The sequence below is a fragment of the Euprymna scolopes genome, chromosome 5, assembly GCF_053919585.1.
Source record: "Euprymna scolopes isolate OS-2025 chromosome 5, ASM5391958v1, whole genome shotgun sequence".
Taxonomy (NCBI): domain Eukaryota; kingdom Metazoa; phylum Mollusca; class Cephalopoda; order Sepiida; family Sepiolidae; genus Euprymna; species Euprymna scolopes.
The window spans coordinates 20,315,140-20,333,228 of record NC_136486.1 but is presented as its reverse complement, the minus strand read 5'-3'; the positions used below and the strand labels follow the sequence as shown (position 1 = coordinate 20,333,228).

The 18,089-nt window shown below is 34.3% G+C and overlaps 2 protein-coding genes across 2 annotated transcripts in view; one reads left to right on the top strand and one right to left on the bottom strand.

Annotated features, from left to right (window-relative positions):
- The window catches only part of LOC145276725 (uncharacterized), a 99,060-nt gene extending 92,257 nt beyond the window's left edge, over nt 1-6,803 (top strand). The window contains exon 15 of the mRNA XM_080127942.1: nt 5,163-6,803. Within this exon, the coding sequence (XP_079984068.1) occupies nt 5,163-6,256 (1,094 nt within the window). The 3' untranslated portion in view covers nt 6,257-6,803. The remainder of the gene's footprint in view (nt 1-5,162) is intronic.
- Nucleotides 6,804-8,774: 1,971 nt separating this feature from the next.
- Nucleotides 8,775-18,089, bottom strand: part of LOC145276724 (snRNA-activating protein complex subunit 3-like) — a 61,119-nt gene continuing 51,804 nt past the window's right edge. The window contains exons 5-9 of the mRNA XM_080127941.1: nt 16,133-16,273; nt 15,915-15,997; nt 12,817-12,972; nt 10,784-10,891; nt 8,775-9,570 (exon numbers count right to left, since the gene is read on the bottom strand). Of these exons, the coding sequence (XP_079984067.1) occupies nt 9,423-9,570; nt 10,784-10,891; nt 12,817-12,972; nt 15,915-15,997; nt 16,133-16,273 (636 nt within the window). The 3' untranslated portion in view covers nt 8,775-9,422. The remainder of the gene's footprint in view (nt 9,571-10,783; nt 10,892-12,816; nt 12,973-15,914; nt 15,998-16,132; nt 16,274-18,089) is intronic.

The window sequence follows — 18,089 nt, the reverse complement described above, 5'->3', positions numbered from 1 at the left end:
TATAAACCTAAATGAAAATATTGGGTTGCCAAGTTCTTTCTGTTTTTTAAATATATTGTTTCAAAAATTTATTTTTTATATTTTATTTTTCAAATCAAAATCAAATGATTTCTACCAAAAAGGTATTGATAATCTTATTGTGAAAAAGTTGTGAACACGAATGGAGAATACATCATTGATTAAATAGTTGTTGGTTCTTATTTTACTTTAAAAAAAATCTACATTTAAAAAATGAAAGAACTTAGTTGCCAACCTAATAGATTGTTATTTTCAAAAATGTGAAAACAAACGGTCATTTCATAATGAAACATTTTCACTATTACTGAAATAAATGATTACTATGAGTATTTGAAAAAAAATTAGAAACATACTTTCAAGTATAATACAAATTATCAGTCTTTATCTGAAAATTTTCTAAAACAAATTTTAAAAAAATAAAGGGATGGGGGCAGGGGGACACTCTTCTTCTCTTCATAGAAAAATGTTTAGAAGTATATTTTGAACAGAAATCCTTAAAATTCATGTTAAGTCAGTGAAAATTATTTTCCAAAACTTTCTCATAGCATTCATTTTGCACTGATCACAGAATCAGGTGTCTGAGATTTTAAAACTAAAAATTTATTCAGGTCTTATGTCATCTCAGCCTGGTGAAAATAGGGCGAGGGGTATGATCTCAATTTGTTTTATTTTAATATTTACTTCTACACACTTGTTGATTTTTCTCCTAAAATGTTTTCTAATTTTATCTGATGATGTCACTCTTTACGTAATTTCTTGACTTTCTTGTTTTTGTTCACAAGTTTTACCCAAATTAACCTTCTCAACTCGCCAGACAAGGGCAAGTATGACATCTTTGTTCCATGACGAGTACATGTCATAAAGATTTTTTTTTTTTTTTTAAATAAGTGCAATTCTAAATAAGCACCAAATTATTTCACCTTCAATAATATTCCTCTTACCAAGTTTTCCTGGTCTCCTTATTCCTTATGAAAATTGACTGATTTTTATTTAATTCATCATCAGCGATATGACGTGCTTTAAATGAGTTTCCAGACTTTTTTCATTGAGGCACTTTTCTTGATAGTAAACACATGAAACTCTAGCCCCCTTCGAAATAATCTTCTTCAGCTGCAATGTCACAACCTCTTTCATCTATTTAATTGTCTCATGAGAACAGCCTCTTAAGGTTTTCCTTGTGCTTAGGGAATAACCAAAAATCACAGGAGGCAAGGAGGAACTGTCTTGATGCTCATCTTGGTCAGGACAACGCATTTCTCTGTGATTATCTCTTGAAACAAACTTTGAAAATCTTCTGCATCTTCAGTATTTTAGTTCCCACACTGACATCAAACTGTGCACTTATTGTCTCGATAGACACCCGGCAGTCCTTATTCAATTGATTCTTTTTATGTCCAATCAACTCTGGTTCTTTCTCTTCCTTACTCGTCCTATACCTCCCATCATCCCTTGGAGACTCTTTGCCTTTCCTGGATCTCTTATGCCACTCAAAAACTGATACTCGATTCATGCAAGATGGTCCAAAAGCAGTCTAAAGCATTCCATACGTTTCCGTGGAATTTTTTCAAGTTTAAAACAGGATTTTATTGCATATTGGTCTTCTAAAGTGTCACCACGTCCAAATTGCATTTTTGAAATTCACCAGCTGTGACCATCAGGCTTTATTTAGTAAGGTGCATTCCAATTCCTGCTGTAAGTGTTCATTTGAACCTGAAATCATAAAAGTTTGTCAGTCATCCCATAAGATGTATAACAATAACATACTGAATTTTCAAGAGTCTACGACAATTTTAAATGTCTATACAAAGAAAGTCTGAAAACTTAGTGGAGGCATCTTGTATAATGAGTAATATTACAACTGTTTTTATATGAGTGTTTGAAATTGAATAATGCTTCTTTTTCCTTTTTTTTTTTTTTTTTTTTTTTAAATATATATATATATATATATATATATATTAGTGATGGGACAATTCCAATATTTTTTCCCAATTCCGATACAATTACCAATTCCGATTCTTTATAAATCTCTACATATTTAACTATAAAGTTATTTTTTCCCCAATTCCGGTAAAAAAAATTCATGTTAAATGTGCATATATTTTCTGGAAATTAATAAATATTTATTTTATTATTATTACCAGCAGTGGAAGATTTTGTTGTAAACAAATCCAAATAAGCGAAACTGGCATTAGGCCGACCGCTTACCTTGACGAATTCATAATTAAAGGATACTCTAACTTAACATCTAAATCTGACCCCCAAGACTGCCATGGACATGGAATATTTGCCTACATTAAAGATGGCTTTCCCTGTGGTAGGGATATATCCAGAGAAGACCCTAATTTACCTTATATGTGCTTCCGGGTTGCACTTGCTTACACCACTGCATTTATATTTGCTCTCTATCGCCCCCACAACAGCGGAGTTACTATCCTTAAGAGCATATCTGAAAAAATTGACCACATCCTGTCTGCTCACCCTTCAGCTAACATCCACATTTGTGGTTACTTCAATGTCCACAATGCGGAATGGCTGACCCACTCTAACAAGACATGATGAGGGGAGGTTCTGTCATGATTTTGCCATTGCCTATGACTTCACCCAGATTAGCCACGAACCCACCCGAGTGCCCGATACTTCCGGTCAGTATGCGAGCCTTCTAAACCTTTTTCTCACAACTTCCCCTGAGCTATGTTCAAGTTCCGTTCTGTCTCCTCTGGGATCTTCCGACCACGCGGTTGTATCAGTTAAGATAAAAACGAAATGCAATAAGTCTTCAGATGTACCCCTCCACCGTACTGTATATCGATACTCTACCGCTGACTGGGATAGCTTCCGTACACTTATATCTGATCTACCCCTGCATTCCATGTTTAAAAAGGATGTCTCCTCTATAGTATCAGACCTGACCGAATGGCTAATTGTAGGCATAGTGACTCATACCATCCAAAAAATTCCAACAAAAACCTAACAGCCAGCCATGGTTCTCCCTAGAATGTGCTGCTGCCATCGAGCACAGAAATCACTTTTTCCATAGCTACCAACATAATAGATGCACTGAGACTAAAGCTGCTTTCAGTACTGCCAGCAACCACTGCAAAAGAGTAATAAAAAATGCAAGAGAGCTATATGCTCAGTCCGTTAAATCCAAAGTAGCTGAGCAGATGCTTGGTTCTCACCAGTTTTGGCAAATAGCAAACACGATCCTGAACAGAAGCGTGTGTTCTATCCCAACCAGCGTCAATGGACTTGAGGTCATCTCGTCAGCATCAGATAAGGCCAAACTATTTGCCAAGAACTTTGCAGCTAATTCTACCCTATGCGACAAAGGTCATCAACTCCCCGTATTTCATCCTATAACGGACAACACGCTCTGTAACATACAAATATCTGTGCGTGATGTCGCCAAGCTAATCAAGAATCTTGATTTCAGTAAAGCAACTGGCCCTGACGGCATTCCAATAATTGTGCTGAAAAAGCTTCAACTAGAACTTGCCCCCATACTTACAAAACTCTTTAAGCGTTGCCTTAAAGAGAAGTGCTTCCCAACATCCTGGAAAACCTCATCAGTATGCCCTGTATTTAAGAATTCAGGTGATAAGTCCTCTCCCTTTCAGTACAGACCAATAAGTCTCCTTAGCTGCTGGAATCCATGTTAAATAGAGGAGTAGTCAACCACCTAAGCAGAACTAACCTTCTTAGTGACATGCAATATGGTTTCCGTTCTGCCAGATCTACAGCAGATGTGCTAACTGTTATATCTCATAGGATTAGCAAATCTCTTGACAAAGACTTCCTCTCTAGGACAATTGCCCTTGACATATCAAAGGCCTTCGATAAGGTGTGGCATAAGGGCCTACTTCACAAGATTTCCAGAGGCTCATAAGAGTAGTGGTTGATGGGCAAAAATCAGAGGCTCTCGATATTAATGCTGGAGTCCCTCAGGGGTCCATCCTAAGCCCAACTCTCTTCCTGATATACATCAATGATCTCCTAAAACACATACTTAAATCATTCGTTGCCATCTATGCTGATGACACGACCATCTATGGCAACACATCAAAGGCCGTAAATGACGAAGTTCTCTCAGATTCTCTCTCTTCTGATCTTGATTGCGTGGTACAGTGGGGAAGGAGGTGGCTAGTTACTTTTAATGAATCTAAAACCAAGCTCCTATCTTTACATCATCAATGCTCTGATCCCATCTGGCATCAATTGAAATGGGTGGCTATTGTCTAGGGGAAGCTCCATGTTTTGATAAGCTTCTGGGCTTGACCTTTACCCCTGACCTGGAATGGAATACGTACATCAAGTCAGTTGCGAAGGTCGCTGGAAAAATGGTAGGATCCTTCTACCGCTCCAGAAGATATCTCACCCCTGATGCGATTCTCTATCTGCATAAAAACCAAGTACGTCCAAGGATGGAGTACTGCTGCCACATCTGGACATGAGCTGCTAAAAACAGTCTATCCTGCCTTGACTGAGTACAAAATAGGCTTCGTGGGTGTTGCCCTTTTTTCTTCCCTGCAACCGCTCTCTTACAGAAGAGACGTTGCGAGCCTATCTTTGTTTTATCGTTACTACCATGGCAGGTGCTCGTCTGAGTTCCAATCGCTGGTCCTCCCGCGTCAATCTTTCACGATAAACACCCGCCTAGCTGAAACCACTGTCAAAAATTTTCCCCACTCCTTATCTGTGCCAAAATCAAAACGTAGATTCCATGAACAAAGCTTCTTTCTTAGAAGTGCACACCTTGGAACTCTGTTCCGGTTGCCTGTTTCCCAACTGACTACAACCTGGATGTCTTCAAGTCCAATGTAAACAAATTCCTGATGAACCGCCTCCTTAAGTAAGACACTTATCAAATCTCCAACACTAATGTACTGTACACACAATAACCCTTATCCTCGAGTAGCTTCAGGGCCTTGATAAGTGGTGACTACCTTGTTAAAAAAAAAATAAATAAATAGATAATTGAACAAATCATTTTTGGCATAGGAAAATAGGCACATATTTTTCAGATTCCCCAAAATGTCCATTTTTTTTTTTTTTTTTTTTTTACTTCCCAGTTCCAATTAATCGTCCCAACATTTAAATAAAATCAATCACATTGTTTAATACTTAAAAATGTTTTTATTTTTCAGCCATGCCCGACTTAATCAAATTCATCCATGGAAACCGTGCCGGTATAAAGAAGCTTGTGATAGAATTCCAGTTAATTTGGAATTCCAAAATTTCGGATGCTTCAAACAAGGCGTCCCAAGGCGAAAATACAAAGTCTGAATTAAATGTTGAATCTACTCCTGGCACCCCATCTGAGAAAACTGATTCTACCAAACAAACCCAGACCCCAAACACCTCAATTACGGAACCTGATGCCCCAGAAGAGAATTTCAGCATATCCAAACGTCAATTAGAGAAGAAGATTACAGCCATTGCTGTCCGTGCTAAGCGTCCAGATTTTCCCAAGATCTGCTGGTATGTTCATCAAGAAGTCTTAAAACAATATGGATTGGAGAATCATCCTTTGCGAGAGAAAGTTTCAGAAGGAAAGCCGTCCGAAGAAAGTCCATCAGGTGCATCCGTACCACCCAAGACTTGCACTACACCAAACCAGGCCAATGTACTTGAACCAAAAACACCAGTGAGTAAAACTAATGACAAGGCTAATAAAACTCCCTCAAGAGACCAAATGTCAATTCTTAGTTTTGCCCAAGCTGCGGATAAAATTAATGCCAACAAAATGGATGGAGATGTCGATATGAAATCACCGTTAAATAAGCAGACACCTAAAGATCAAATGTCTATCTTAAGTTTCACTCGAGCTGCTCCTGCTGCTGAGAAAGATGTGATAGTAGTCAGTGTACAGTTACCAAATGATACAAAGAAAATGAATACAACTGTCGAACCTGCTCTGATCAACATGGAGTCTGGTCATTCAGTGGCTACTACTGCTGATAGCAAAACAGAAATCTGTATAAAAGATGAAAATAAAAACACGGCTGATAAAAATTGTTTATTAGATGAAGAGGAGCGTAAAATGGAATTGGAGAACGATGCTTCTGCAGATGTAATAGAAATTGATCCTCCAGAAAAAATTCTTAAAACCAAATCTGTTAGTGTATCTGACACTCCTTCCAACAATACTTCCTCAAAAAATCCTGATCAGAATTCAGCTATTACTGAATCTAATAATTCCAAAGAAAGCAAACTTGTCTCTGACAAGAGTAAACCTTGATTCTGCCATTTTTTTTTTCTTTTCTCTTCTATACTCTGACTGATTTGGATTGTATATTGCCTTATTTTGTTTCGAAAAACTGAGGGACGACATCATCATAATTTACCCATGTCCTTTCATGTAATCTCTCATCTTTTAACCTAATATCATCGTATGAAAGGATTTGTGGCATTACAAGTATACAACCACACACACACATGTATCTGTCACCTGTCTATCTCTCTGTATGTAAGTTAAATCTTAGATACTGTGTATATATATATATATCTATATATAACATCTGTAAAATGAAACAAAGAAAGGCATTGAAATTAGTAAGATTTGTAATGACACTTTCCTTCCTGTTATATTTTTAATAGTCATATTTAGTTGATGGGACAGTTTTTAGTGTGGTCGTTCAAAATATCCAACTGGCTTTTAACAATGCTAAAACCTATTGTTGACATCAAATGAACTGAAAAACAAAATACAAAAAAAAAAGAAAAAAAGATCATTGCTGTAATTAATATAATCTATTTCAGCTTATATTTTTTAAACAAAAACAAAATGTCTGCTTTATTTGTGTTTTTTTTTTTTCGTCGCCCGATCATTTCTGATTTAATAAATTATATCTACTCTAATATAAAGTATGGTTTTGTTAAAACTTGTTTTTATTGATATTTAATGTTTAATTTGAACAAATTAGTCAAATTAATGAAAAAAATAATTTGAAAGTTGAAAAACATAAAACAGGTTTGTATTACAATACACAGGTATGAAAATTTCAAAACTCAAATATATAACAAGTAAATGTTATCAAAGGCAAAATAAGTTACTTTTCTACCTAACTTTATAAGTGTTTAATGTTTTTTATTTAATGTAAAATGTACGTTCGGTTTGAAAAACGAGTAATATTGAGCGCTACCAAAGAACAAGAAAAAATGACTGCAATGTTTTTGAAGTCTTGACAAAGACTTCAAAATAAGAAAAAAAAAAAAAAATGGTAGAAACCCACTCAATAAATGTTACCGTGACATTTATTAGGTAGGGTTTCTACCACCATTTTGTTTTATTTTATTTTTTTTAAGTGATTATCAAGATTTCAAAGATGTAAAGAGATATAGCGGACATTTTTTCTTGCTCTCTGGTAGCGCTCAATATTACTTGTTTTTCAAACCAAATAAACATTTTACATTAAATAAAAACACTAAAAACTTATCCTGCCTTGGATAACAAATGTTATTTACGAATAAGTGAAAAATAAAAAAAGTCAATGGTAGGGGCAGCATTATTCAGGTTAACAAATTCTTTTTCTTTTGTCTTTTTTTTTTTTTTGTAATCTGAAAGTTATATCTAATCGATGATAATCGCCAGAAAATAAACTATGAAAAAGTAAAATCTAAAGGCTAAGGTCAGCATTGTTCAGGTCCATTAAACTATGTTAGGGTGTACCTGAACAATTGGACCCCCCCCCCCCATTATCAAAGTTGACCTTGTTGTCCCCCCCAAATTATAGATGTAGATTATCATCGATTGGACCTTCAACTACCAGGAAAGACTGCACATTTAAAGATTTGGAAAGGGGATGTCTATTGCACATGTAACGTTATTGTAAATATGAAAAAAAAGCTATATATTTAAAGATTTGGAAGGGGAAATTTTTTATGTCATTGTTTTTTATAATATGGTAGCTTAGTGTCCAAGCGATGATAGTTTGCAGAATTATTTGAAAAAAAGGGCGAAAAAGTAAAATATATGTAAAAGGAGGTGTCTATTACGGAATGTGTTGCATAAAAAAAAAACAAAAAAAACTAACGGATGGGGTGTCCGTAGTGCAAAGTGTTTTCAATGGGATAAAAACAAGCAAAAGATTTAAAATCGAAGAAACCCGTTTTGTTGTGGTTTTCGACAACGACTAAGGAAAGTGTTTTTAAAGGTTCTGAAAGAAAGCATAGTTTTAAAATTTGTGAAAGACAATATGTAAGCTGTATTTTTTGACAATGTTAAATTATAAAATCAAAGAAAAATTGACCAGAATTGATTCAAAAGATTCAATATTTTATGGGCCAATTCTGTTGCATAAAAAAATCAACATGTGAAATTTATCATGGGTTTTTCAGCCACATTATTGCAAAAATGAACCAATTGAAGAATGTGTATTCAAATATAACACATGATGTGCAGGTTGGATCAGATCAAGAAAAAACAATTCTTAAAGCATTAGATTCTGTGTTTCCTATTTCAATTTCTGCATTAGAAACATGAATGAAAATTTAAGTCAATTTCTTAATGACCACGTATTAAAAATTGAAGGAGATTATTTTATGAACATTTTCTTTGGAAAAAATAGTTAAGCTGAATTCATGAATGAAGACGACTATCAAGTATCATTAATGGAGCTAAACAAAATGTTACTTGATAGGAAATTAACAGCCTATATGAGTAAATTATTGCAAACCGAAGTGAAAAAAAAATGGTGATTTCAAAAATTGGTCAAATAACGATGCAAAATCATTGCATAAAAATAACCAAACGCGTATAATTTAAAAAAATATTTTTATTCAAGAAAATCATCTGAAAATATTTTACAACAATGATCCAAGTAAATTATGCTTATATATAAAAAGACAAAATTAAAAATTGTAAAATAAATGTTAAGCATTCAAAAAAGTCAGAAACTTTGAAGAAAAAAAACAAAACAATTTGGTTAATTTTATTAATCAAACAGTGTTACATTTTGCTAACTGAAAGGAGTTAACAAAAAAAAAATTTCACCTACTTATTGTTTGTAAAATAGAGTAATATAAATGACTAGACTTCTTAACCAAGTTAAAAATGAGCAAAAGTTATAGCCTGTTGACTTGGAATGAGTGCTTCATGCCAAACTTCTAGGGTAAATGTGGTATTATAGTAACTAATTCTTATTAAATCATTATTTATTCCGTAACTGTGCACAAAACGGATACCATAACACTTAGTTTGCTGCACATTATCATAACAAAGGTCTATATAAAGTTTCAGCCAAATTGGCTCAGTAGTTTCAGTGAAAAAAAAAATGGAACAGACAAGCTAAGAAAGAGATAGTTATGCTCTGTATTAAAAAAAAATTCTCAGATCTTTGTGAAATAAGGCATCTTCTTTTCAAGCAATTTTGCATCTTCAACGATCATATTTACATATTTCTTTCTTATAGGACTGTATGGCCATCAAAATATTTGTAAGCCTTAAAATTGCCCAACTTTTTCCCATCTTTGTCATAATGCAAGGAACGGAAACACGCATCACAGAAGAAAGAAGTGTTCTCTAAGGCATGTTCACTTTCCACAGTTCTCCATCTAGAAAAAAAAAAAAAAAAGTATATATACATAAATAGATTACATTTAGCTGAAGAAGTCATGATTATAGTAAAAAAAAACTTACACTTTTTACATGAAAATTGCTGTAAATACTAAAAAAAACAAAACAAAAAAAAAAACAAAAGTGACATCCTTGAGTTTGGCCAAAAATAATACTAAATAAACATCAAAAACCTAATATCTTTGGGGGTCTCGAATATTATTTTTAACCAAACTCAAGCATGTCACTTGTGGTTAGTTTTCTTATTTTTATTCTTTAAAAAAAAAAAAAAAAAAAAAAGTATGACGTTTCTGAATTTTTTGAAATGAGGATTGGTTATTTATTTGTATTATTATTCATCAGACTACTTCACTACGTTTCGGTCGATATAACCTCTGACCTTCTTCAGGTGTATCTTGTTGAACTCTGGAATTTGGACGAAATTTCGAGCGGAACTCTTATTTACTTCACGGTGGTAGCGTGCTCTTGTTCTGTCAGCCATGACTGGATAGAGGTCCTAAGTAATTCGCAAATGTATTTTTCTGTCGCCCACACTGAGGATTGAACCTTCAGTAGAACATTTTTACAATTGATTTTTCCCAGTACTCTAACCACTGCACCACGAGTCCTTGTGGGACATTTGCGAATTACTTAGGACCTCTATCCAGTCATGGCTGACGGAACAAGAGCACGCTACCCTGGAATTCTATCCAAATTCCTGAGTTTTACAGAAACATTCCCAAGTTCGACAAGATACACGTGAAGAATAGTCAAAATCACACTCAAGATGAGAACCGTAGTCTGATGAATAATAATACAAAAATAAGCATATCCCACCTTTTTTAGTATTTACATGCAACGCAAACATGCAACCCACTAAAGATGTAATCTAGTTCATGTTTATAAATTTAATTCATTGGTAGGAAATCAACTTATGACTCCATAGAAAGTTAATTGACAGTCATATTCAATAAAGTGTCCAGACTTCTGATTAAGATCATATTAGCTCTGGAGATAACCAACATCATCTCGGACAGATATGTCCCATTGTAATAGTTAAAACACACACAACCCAATATGTTGGAAGTCACAGAGCAATGAATATTAAAAGGAAATAAATTTTTGTAACTAATTAAAAAGTAAATCTCACTCCATCCTTCTGTTCTCCGTACTTTTACTCCGTTAGATTTAAGTAAACAAAACTAAACTGACCTTGCAGAAGCGTATGCACAAACATTACAAATAGTTCTCTTCTTATGTGAACGTTGAATCATACAAGGATATTCCTGAATGCTTAGATTATCATGTGGATGGACCATTCTGCAATGAAATTAGAATTTTTAGAAAAGCATGAAAAAAATAAAAAAGACATAAAACTTTGGGATAGTCAATTAAACTTGAGAATGAAACATCATGCTTAAGTAGAAAACAATTATTGAAATAAATGAAAACACCTTGGGTTTAATTTTGATAGCATCATAACTTGCTTCCTTTATTTTGTCCTTTAGTCCTCACGTTCCATAAGCAATGTTTCTGACAAAGGGGGAAAATTGCTATTAAAGAACATTCTAGAAAACCATCGGCTGCTGATAAGAGTTGTGTATGATATCGGATCAACTGAGGGAAGTTTTTCCTCATTAGCTATATTTCTTTGCTCTACCCTCCTGTGAAACACACACCGAATATAATTAAACACTTTCGTAACAAAGTTTGAGCTTTTGTCTATTTTTCATTAATTGTCTAATTCTTGAACCAATCGCATCATATAAAGCTAAAATGCTGTGTGCAAATAAGAGTATATCATCAACATGACTGCAACAGACTCATATACATGTAACATCTCTGGCGGCTCATGCTGGTTTCATTTTAAAAATAGTCAGCACTCCTTCAAGATGTGGATGAGGGAAGGACAACCCTACACAAGTCTAGGAAAATTCCATACTCATTATGAGCCTGCGATTCCAGCAATAATGGACATTTGATTAACGTTAAAGGTAGAAGTCAGAAGAACACAAGAAAAAATTCTGTGGGCATTAAAAATAGTTTTATGTTGTTTTTTGTTATATATTAACTAAACTAGCAGGGCTACCTGGTGTTGTCCACAACCATATAAAAATAGAATAAAATGAAATTGCGTTTGAACATACCCGCTATTCTTGTATGTTTGCCTAAAACTTTTGACAGAGTCAATGAATTTTCATGATTGGCATCGTTTTGAAGCTCAACCCTTTGGATGACAAATATCGAAAAATTCCTTCATCCTCAACTGAGCACTTTTCTACAGGGAGGGGTCGCTTTTTCGCTGATATTTTTGAAAGGCAACCTCTCTTTTTGATTGACTAGCCTTAATTTAAACATTCGCCACTTCCAGTTTGGCAAAAGACGCAATAGCAAAGACGTCACTTTTTTTTTCACTACATTCTTTTCCTCCTTCGTGGGACGTGTTTGAGCCTGTTTGTCTACCACTTTTTCTTTTTTTTTTTTTTTTTTGCTGAACACACACCTCCGGGCAACAACACCGGGCACCCAGGCTAGTATATATAAAATCTGCAAACGTCCCTTGTGGAATTTCCACAGGTCCCAATAATTTATTAATAATATAATTTGACAATAATATTTAACAATATTTATTAATAATATTATAATATTTATTATTATTTATTAATAATAATATAAACTAGCACGATTTGTGGAAATTCCACAGGGGACTCATTCATATGTAATATATTGATGTTGGCATTCTGTAGATGTTCAGTGTAAATGGAGACGCTCTGATATTATTGTAGCTTTTTTGTTAAAATTGCAAAAGTATTTATCTAAGCTAGCAGGGACGCCCGGCAAATCCCAATCGTAAAATATGCTTAAATATGATATTTTAATTCTTGCAGATTTTGTATATATTATTATAGAGTTAATGTTCTTATTATTTATGACAAGAAATGGAAGTACATAACAATTAAATGACCCGGATGTAAACGTGACAGAAAATAACACATGCTATTGTAATAATATATAGATTAATATCTATTAATAATAATATAATATTTATTAATAACAGTGTAAATTACTATGTATTAATAATAATATAAATTAATAATATTTAACAAAAACATAGAACCATTGTTTTTTGGTTCATTCTTCTCTGAATGCAACTTTTAACGTGTACTGAACATTTTATCACAAAATTTATGCACCCAGATTTAACTATTTTGAAAATGGCTGAAGATAAACTTTGACGAACTTACCTGATATCACTAAATACTACGAGATGTTCACAATTTCCTTGATGAACGTAGAGATATGGACAACCAATTCGCACGGAAAGTTCGTTAAATTTTGTATTTTCCATTATTTTACATTCATAATGGATTCCGGATTCAGCTGCCCATTCGACAATTTCTCTGTATGATAAAAGATAAGAAATGTAATAAGAAATAGAAATAATAAAAACGTTTGATAAAAACAGAAAAAAGTACTAGACTGCAGAAACCAACATGCATAATCAGATGACACTTAAATAATAGGGCAAAAAAAAATTCAAACAAAAACGATTAATTAAGGTACCTATCCCCACAAAAATACAGCGGCACTAGCAGTGATTGATTACCATAATAACGGCCTCTTGAATTCTGAACGATTCTTGTAATAGAAAAATGTAGTTGTGTGATACTATTGATGCCCACCCAAACTCTTAGGAATTAAAAAAGAAAGAAAAACTGTAACATCTGAAAAACAGGATAAAATATAAAAATTTTGTTCTTGTCCAGAATTTCCTCTAATTTTAAAAAACAAAAAGAAAAATGAGTATGATGCATAAAATATCATATTCTAAAAATCATGTAAATTGATCAAATAGTTTTGTTTTTATAAAGAAAATCATTTTCAAGTGATGAATGGGTATACATAAGCATTCCAACACAAATTTCCCAAGTTTTGAATTGTCGAATTATCTCCCTTGTGTTCTGAGATATTTTCAAAATGGCAGATGAGACGGTCACTCCTCCAATACCTATAAAATTTGATTTTCTTGCTTAAAAATAAAGCTATGCAATCGATTTACATAAGTTTTGGAATATGATATTTTCATTTCGTCACAAGTATGTACAGTAAACAGATTTTTCTTTATTTTTTGTTTATAGAGAGAATTCTGGACAAGAACCAAAAATTTAGAATAATCTGCATAGGTATGAGGATTATTTCTCCCAAATTTCACATTCTGAGGTTTAACAGCATAAAAATGTTTGTATGTGTGCCGACAAGTGTACAACATCATGTATTCTATGTAAATAAACAGTAGATGTTTGTGTGTTTAAATATGTAATCAATAAACTCTTAAACTACTGATCACATAACACTAAAGTTAACAGGAAATAGTAATCATACACTAAAGATGGTTTATAATGAGCAAAATCTTTGTTTGGATGGATAAATAATACATACAGACATATATCAGCAAGTTGAAAAATGCTTACTATTCATTTAAACTTGCCAATATGTTTCTATTATTTTTGTGCATGTGCAAATTTAAAGTTAGCTTAAGTGGTTTAATTTTAAATCTTTCTTATCTATCTGTTGATAGCTCAAACGGTAGGGAACATGACTGGAGTACTAAATGTTTTGATTTCGATTCTAGCTGATGGCCCCCAGGTCTTATTTATTTATTTTTTTTCTACAAGGAAGTCACCACTTGTCAAGGCCCGGAGGTCACTCGAGGATAAAGGTTATTGCGTGTACAGTAATCAATGGGATAATATCATAGTAATCGCTAGTAATGGAGATTGATAAAATGTCTTACTTAAGGGGGCGGTTCATCAGGAACTTGTTTATATTAGACTTGAAGATATCCAAGTTGTAGTCAGATGGGAAACAGGCAAACGGAAGAGAGTTCCACAGGTGTGCACTTCTAAGAAAGAAGCTTTGTTCATGGAATCTATGTTTTGATTTAGGCACAGATAAAGAGTGGGGAAAATTACTGACAGTGGTTTCAGCTAGACGGGTGTTTTTCATGAAAGATTGGGGACCAGAGATTGGAGCTCAGACGAGCACTTCGCATGGAAATAACGATAAAACAAAGGTTCGCAACATCCCTTCTGTGGGAGAGAGGTTGCAGGGAATAGAAAAGGGCATCCCCGACAAGGCTACGAAGTCTATTTTGTACTCTGTCAAGGCAGGAAAGGCTGTTTTAGCAGCTCCTGTCCAGATATGGCAGCAGTATTCCATCCTTTGGAGTCACCATTTATGAAAGCCTGAAGGCCACTCAAGGATAAGGGTTAATGAATGTATGGTGGTAGTGTAATAATTGTTAATTGTGTAAAAAAACTTTTGAAATCAATACTATATATATATATATATATTCAACAGAGAATGTGTTTTGTAGTAATAAATATAAAATCTGCATGAATCAAAATATATTTAAGTGTATTTTACGACCGGACAAGGCCGGGCACCCCCCCCCCCCACTAGTCTAATTATATATCAAGTTGACAAGTAAGTTCTTGCGGTCTTTAACTCTTAAATTCTGATGAACATATCTCGGCTTAAACAAAAATTTATTGATTGAAATAAACACTATCAGAATCAATACACTTTTTCCAACACAGAACAAGTGTATTTATGCCAGTAACATAAAAATCTTGCGTTTTGGTGGTGATGAAGTCGATGAAAACGCTTTTGATATTGTAAAGAATCCATTTTTCATTGCAAGTCACAACCCGGTTAAGAAACGGGTCATTCTTGTTGCGTAAAAGAAAGGAAGACAAGACTTCATAACGGCGTTTGTTTTGATTGTCGTTCAATTCGTGAAGCACCAATTTATCAAGTTTTTTTGTCCTTTCATTCCCTTTCAAGTGGATGGAAATCTTTGTATACGTTACGGCTAATTCAGAAGAAAGTTCTGAAGCAGTTGTGCATAAATTGGCTTTGACTTAGGCTCTTAATTAATTGTGGTCATCATCTTCAAGACTCATCGCCGTCACAAAATTTCTTAAACAATCATTGTGCTGTCCATTCAGTGATCGTTCCTGGGCCAAATGCTTTGATGATATCGCGAGCTGTTTCAGCTTTTTGATTTAGCTTGAATTGAAATAAAATTGTGTGAATTTGCCCCCCCCCCCATCTTGTATTCAACGTTCTAAAAAGAAGACAATTGCTTTAAAAAGACTAATTTAAATGATTAGATAGAGCGAAAAACACTCTTTAAAATGATATACGAAGTAAAGGTATTATTATGACAACTTACTTGAAAATACATCATTTGAAATCAAAATTAAAAGTTCTGCAAGGATTTTCTTCTCAACCTTAAAGCATGATAGATTATTGAATCAGAGAAACGAAAAAAACTTACTTGCTATATCGTAGATTCTCAGGTTGCCGTGTATCATCATATAGGATGTTTTCAATAAAGAATGCCCCTGATTTAAAAACATCCTGCAAATAATTTAATCCCAACAACAATTGAATTACTGCAAAGACTTTTTTGTGTAAATTAAATTCAAATCAGAAATAGCACTTTAAAAAAAAAAAAAGATGATTCGGTTGGGATGGACTAAAAAGAAAACTTACCCAGGCGCAAACACTCATGTTCAGGTCTGGATTCTCACTATAATCTCCTGTAACCAGAACATCATTCACACAACGGATCCGGTCTTTCAATTCAGTTAAGACTTGTTGCCCAAGAACAGCATACACATTTTCCAAATAAGCCTGATACAACATAAAAAAAAAAAAAAAAAAAAAAAAAGAAAAAAGTTAAAATGGTGCTCATCTAGAATTCCCCCATACAAAAAAAAAAAAAATAAAGTAAAAAATACTTAAGATACTTTTTAAAATTTTTTGGGTACGAGTGGCAATCTTGTGATGCCATCTTAAACACAGGCTGAAGGAACAAGGGAATTTCAGAACTAAAAAATATGGGAGGAAATGAAGAGGCTAACTGGCAGTCTATCAGTTGTTAACTTTTGGGCTGGATGAGTTTTTTTTTTTTAACATAGGAGTCACCACTTATCAAGGTTCAGAGGCCACTCGAGGATAACGGTTAATGAGTGTACAGTAGTCAATGGGACAATATCGTAGTAATCGTTAGTAGTAAAAATTTGGTAAATTGGATTACTTAAGGGGACGGCTCATCAAGAATTTGTTTATGTTGGACTTGAAGATGACGAAATTGTAGTCAGCTGGAAAGCAGGTGTACAATTCTAAGAAAGAAGCTTTGTTCATGGAATCTACATTTAGGTACAGATAAACAGTAGGGGAAATTATTGATAATGGTTTCAGCTAGACAAGTGTTTTTCATGAAAGTTTGGCGAGGGGGGACTATAGATTGGAGCTCAGATGAGCACTTGCCATGAAAATAATGATAAAGCAAAGATAGGCTTGCAACATCTCTTTTGTGGCAAAGAGAAAAGGGCATCCCCCACTAGGCTACAAAGTCTATTTTGAACTTTGTCAAGGCAGGACAAGGTGCTTCTAGCAGAGCTCCCTGAAGTACCTGACTTATATAGGCAGAGAATTGCATCAGTAGTGAGATATCTACTTGAGTGGTAGAAGGATACCACCATTTTCCAGTGACCTTGGCAACGGATTTGATGTATATGTTCTATTTCAGATCAGGAGTAAAGGTCAAGCCCAGAAACTTGTCAAAACATGGAGCTTCTCCTAGGTGAGAGCCATTCATTTCAATTGATGCCAGATAGGGATCAGAATGTTGATGATGTAAAGATAGGAACTTGGTTTTGGATGCATTAAAAGTAACCAGCTACCTCTTTCCCTATTGTACCTTGTGCTCAAGATCAGAGGAGAGAGAATCAGAGAGAACTTGATCATTTACGACCTTTGATGCATTGCCATAGATGATAGTGTTGTCAGCATAAATGTCAATGTCAATGAATGATCTTAGGATGTCATTTGGGAGATCATTGATATAGATCAGGAAGAGGGTTTGGCCCAGGATGGACCCCTGTGGAACTCCAACCATAATACTGTGAGTTTCTGATTTCTGCCCATCAACCACTACTCTTATGAACCTATAAGAGAGAAATGATTTAATAATTGAGAAGACATTTCCTGCTATACAATAACTGGGGATTTTGTGGAGTAGACCTTTATGCCATACCCTATCAAAGGCTTTTGATATGTCAAGAGAAAGGAAGCCTCCGTAGAGAGATTCACTAATGCTATGAGATATAACAGTTAGCACATCTGCTGTAGATCTAGCAGAACGGAAACCATATTGCATGTCACTAAGAAAGTTATTTTTGCTGAGGTGGTTGACTACTTCTCTACTTAACAGTTTCCAGCAATTTACTCATGACGCACAGGAGACTTATTGGTCTGCACTGAGAGAGGAAGATGACCGATCACCTGAATTCTTAAATACAGAGCATACTGAGGAGATTTTCCAGGGTGTTGGGAAGCAATTCTCCTTAAGACAACGCTTAAACAGTTTTGTAAGTATGGAAGGTAGTTCTGATTGAATCTTTTTGAGCACTATAATTGGAATGCTTTTTGAGCACTATAATTG